We start from the raw sequence: 3,278 nt of genomic DNA, 5'->3' as shown, positions 1-3,278 counted from the left end.
TGCTCTCTTCCAGAAGACCATGGACATTGTCTTCTTTGGTGAACGGTGCTTCCTTCCACCCCTCCGGTACAGTCAACAGCTCACTTTCTTCCACTGTAGAAGAATCCTCAACATTAACGTCTGGGAGAGAGAGGGGTCAGGAGAGAGGGGGGGGGGGGAGAGAGAGGGGGGGGGAAGGAGAGGGGAGGAGGGGGGGGAAGGAGAGAGAGGGGGAAGGAGGAGAGGGGGGAAGGAGAGAGAGGGGGAAGGAGAGAGAGGGGGGAAGAGAAGAGAGAGGGGGAAGGAGAGAGGGGGAAGGAGAGAGAGGGGGGAAGGAGAGAGAGGGGAGAAGGAGAGAGAGGGGGAGGAGAGAGAGGGGGAGGAGAGAGAGGGGGAAGGAGAGAGAGAGAGAGGGGGGAAGGAGAGAGAGAGAGGGGGGGAAGGAGAGAGAGAGAGAGAGGGGGAAGGAGAGAGAGAGGGGGGAAGGAGAGAGAGAGGGGGGAAGGGGAGAGAGGGGGGAAGGGGAGAGAGGGGGGAAGGGGAGAGAGGGGGGAAAGGGGAGAGAGGGGGGAAGGGGAGAGAGGGGGAAGGGAGAGAGGGGGAAGGGGAGAGAGGGGTAAGGGGGAGAGAGGGGTAAGGGGAGAGAGGGGGAAGGGGAGAGAGGGGGAAGGAGAGAGAGGGGGGAAGGAGAGAGAGGGGGGAAGGAGAGAGAGGGGGGAATGAGAGAGAGGGGGAAGGGAGAGAGAGGGGGGAAGGGAGAGAGAGGAGGGGGAAGGAGAGAGAGAGGGGGAAGGAGAGAGAGAGGGGGGGAAGGAGAGAGAGAGGGGGGGAAGGAGAGAGAGAGGGGGAAGGAGAGAGAGGGGGGGAAGGAGAGAGAGGGGGGGAAGGAGAGAGAGAGAGAGAGGGGGGAAGGAGAGAGAGGGGGAAGGAGAAAGAGGGGGAAGGAGAGAGAGAGGGGGAAGGAGAGAGGGGGGAAGGGGAGAGAGGGGGAAGGAGAGAGAGAGGGGGAAGGAGAGAGAGAGGGGGGGAAGGAGAGAGAGAGGGGGGAAGGAGAGAGAGAGAGGGGGGGAAGGAGAGAGAGAGGGGGGGAAGGAGAGAGAGGGGGAAGGAGAGAGAGGGGGAAGGAGAGAGAGAGGGGGAAGGAGAGAGAGAGGGGGGAAGGAGAGAGAGAGGGGGGGAAGGAGAGAGAGAGGGGGGGAAGGAGAGAGAGAGAGGGGGGGAAGAGAGAGAGGGGGAAGGAGAGAGAGGGGGAAGGAGAGAGAGGGGGGGAAGGAGAGAGAGAGGGGGGGAAGGAGAGAGAGAGGGGGGGAAGGGGAGAGAGAGAGGGGGAAGGAGAGAGAGAGGGGGAAGGAGAGAGAGAGGGGGGGAAGGAGAGAGAGAGGGGGGGAAGGAGAGAGAGAGGGGGGAAGGAGAGAGGGGGAAGGAGAGAGAGGGGGGGGAAGGAGAGAGAGAGGGGGAAGGAGAGAGAGAGGGGGAAGGAGAGAGAGGTGGGGGGAAGGAGAGAGAGGGGGGGAAGGAGAGAGAGGGGGAAGGAGAGAGAGAGAGGGGGTAGGAGAGAGAGAGAGGGGGGGAAGGAGAGAGAGAGGGGGGGGAAGGAGAGAGAGGGGGAAGGAGAGAGAGAGGGGGGAAGGAGAGAGAGAGGGGGGAAGGAGAGAGGGGGGAAGGACGAGAGAGGGGGGGAAGGAGAGAGAGGGGGAAGGCAGAGCGAGAGGGGGAAGGAGAGAGAGAGGGGGGGAAGGAGGAAGAGAGGGGGAAGGAAGAGAGAGAGGGGGAAGGAGAGAGAGGGGGGAAGGAGAGAGAGAGGGGGGGAGGGAGAGACGAGAGGGGGGGAAGGAGAGAGAGAGGGGGGGAAGGAGGAGAGAAGGGGGTGAGGGGAGGTCAGCCACAGCTCCGTGGATCCCCTCAACCCCCCTGCCGCCGACAGTGGGCAGATCCCCGGCCCCCGCAGCCGCGTGCGGCCTTACCCTCGTCTTTGGTCCGCTTTTTCCCGCCTGTGGTTGCCGCCATGCCGGTGCAGCGCTCAACACCGTCCGTCCGTCCGTCCCCCTCCCAAAGCCACTTCCGCCGGTGCAGCGGCGAAAAGCCTCCCCTGCACTCATCACCTGCACCAACCTCCCACCCCCCACCCACATCGTCAACTACCCACCCACTCATCACCGCACCCACCCCCACCCCCTCACACGCACCCACCCCCACCCCACCTCATCACCGCAACCACCCACCACTCCCCATCATACACCCGCACCCTACCCCCTGCAGTCACCCCGCAACCACCCCCCACCCCCCACCCTCATCACCCGCCACCCACACCCTCATCACCCACCCCCACCCCCTCATCACCCGCACACCCCACCCCCTCATCAACCACCACCCACCCCCTCATCACCCGCACCCACCCCCACCCCCCCTCATCACCCACCCACCCCACCCCCTCATCACCCACCCCCACCCGATCACCCGCAACCCACCCCTCATCACCCGCACCACCCCCTCATCACCCGCACCCACCACCCCTCATCACACCGCACCCCACCCCCACCCCCTCATCACCCACCCCCACCCCCTCATCACCCGCACCCACCCCCACCCCCTCATCACCCGCACCCCACCCCCCTCATCACCCGCACCCACCCCCACCCCCTCATCACCCCGCACCCACCCCCACCCCCTCATCACCCGCACCCACCCCACCCCCTCATCACCCGCACCCACCCCCACCCCCTCATCACCCGCACCCCACCCCCACCCCCTCATCACCCCCGCACCCACCCCCACCCCCTCATCACCCGCACCCCACCCCCCACCCCCTCATCACCCGCACCCACCCCCACCCCCTCATCACCCGCACCCACCCCCACCCCCTCATCACCCGCACCCACCCCCTCATCACCCGCACCCACCCCCACCCCCTCATCACCCGCCACCCACCCCCACCCCCCTCATCACCCCGCACCCACCCCCACCCCCACCCCCCACCCTCATCACCCGCACCCACCCCCCACCCCCTCATCACCCGCACCCACCCCCCCACCCTCATCACCCGCACCCACCCCCTCATCACCCGCACCCACCCCCCACCCTCATCACCCGCACCCACCCCCACCCCCTCATCACCCGCACCCACCCCCCACCCTCATCACCCGCACCCCACCCCCTCATCACCCGCAACCCACCCCCCCACCCTCATCACCCGCACCCACCCCCACCCCCCTCATCACCCACCCCACCCCCTCATCACCCGCACCCACCCCCCACCCCCCTCATCACCCCCGCACCCCACCCCCTCATCACCCGCACCC

The 3,278-nt window shown here is 67.1% G+C and overlaps 1 protein-coding gene across 1 annotated transcript in view; it reads right to left on the bottom strand.

Annotated features, from left to right (window-relative positions):
- Positions 1-2,017, bottom strand: part of krr1 (KRR1 small subunit processome component homolog) — a 15,640-nt gene extending 13,623 nt beyond the window's left edge. The window contains exons 1-2 of the mRNA XM_078417187.1: positions 1,944-2,017; positions 11-93 (exon numbers count right to left, since the gene is read on the bottom strand). Of these exons, the coding sequence (XP_078273313.1) occupies positions 11-93; positions 1,944-1,986 (126 nt within the window). The 5' untranslated portion in view covers positions 1,987-2,017. The remainder of the gene's footprint in view (positions 1-10; positions 94-1,943) is intronic.
- Between the last annotated feature and the right edge of the window lie 1,261 nt (positions 2,018-3,278).

This window comes from Rhinoraja longicauda, chromosome 20 (genome assembly GCF_053455715.1).
Source record: "Rhinoraja longicauda isolate Sanriku21f chromosome 20, sRhiLon1.1, whole genome shotgun sequence".
Lineage (NCBI taxonomy): Eukaryota > Metazoa > Chordata > Chondrichthyes > Rajiformes > Arhynchobatidae > Rhinoraja > Rhinoraja longicauda.
Note: the sequence above shows the minus strand (reverse complement) of the source record. Positions and strands in the feature narration are given on the sequence as shown.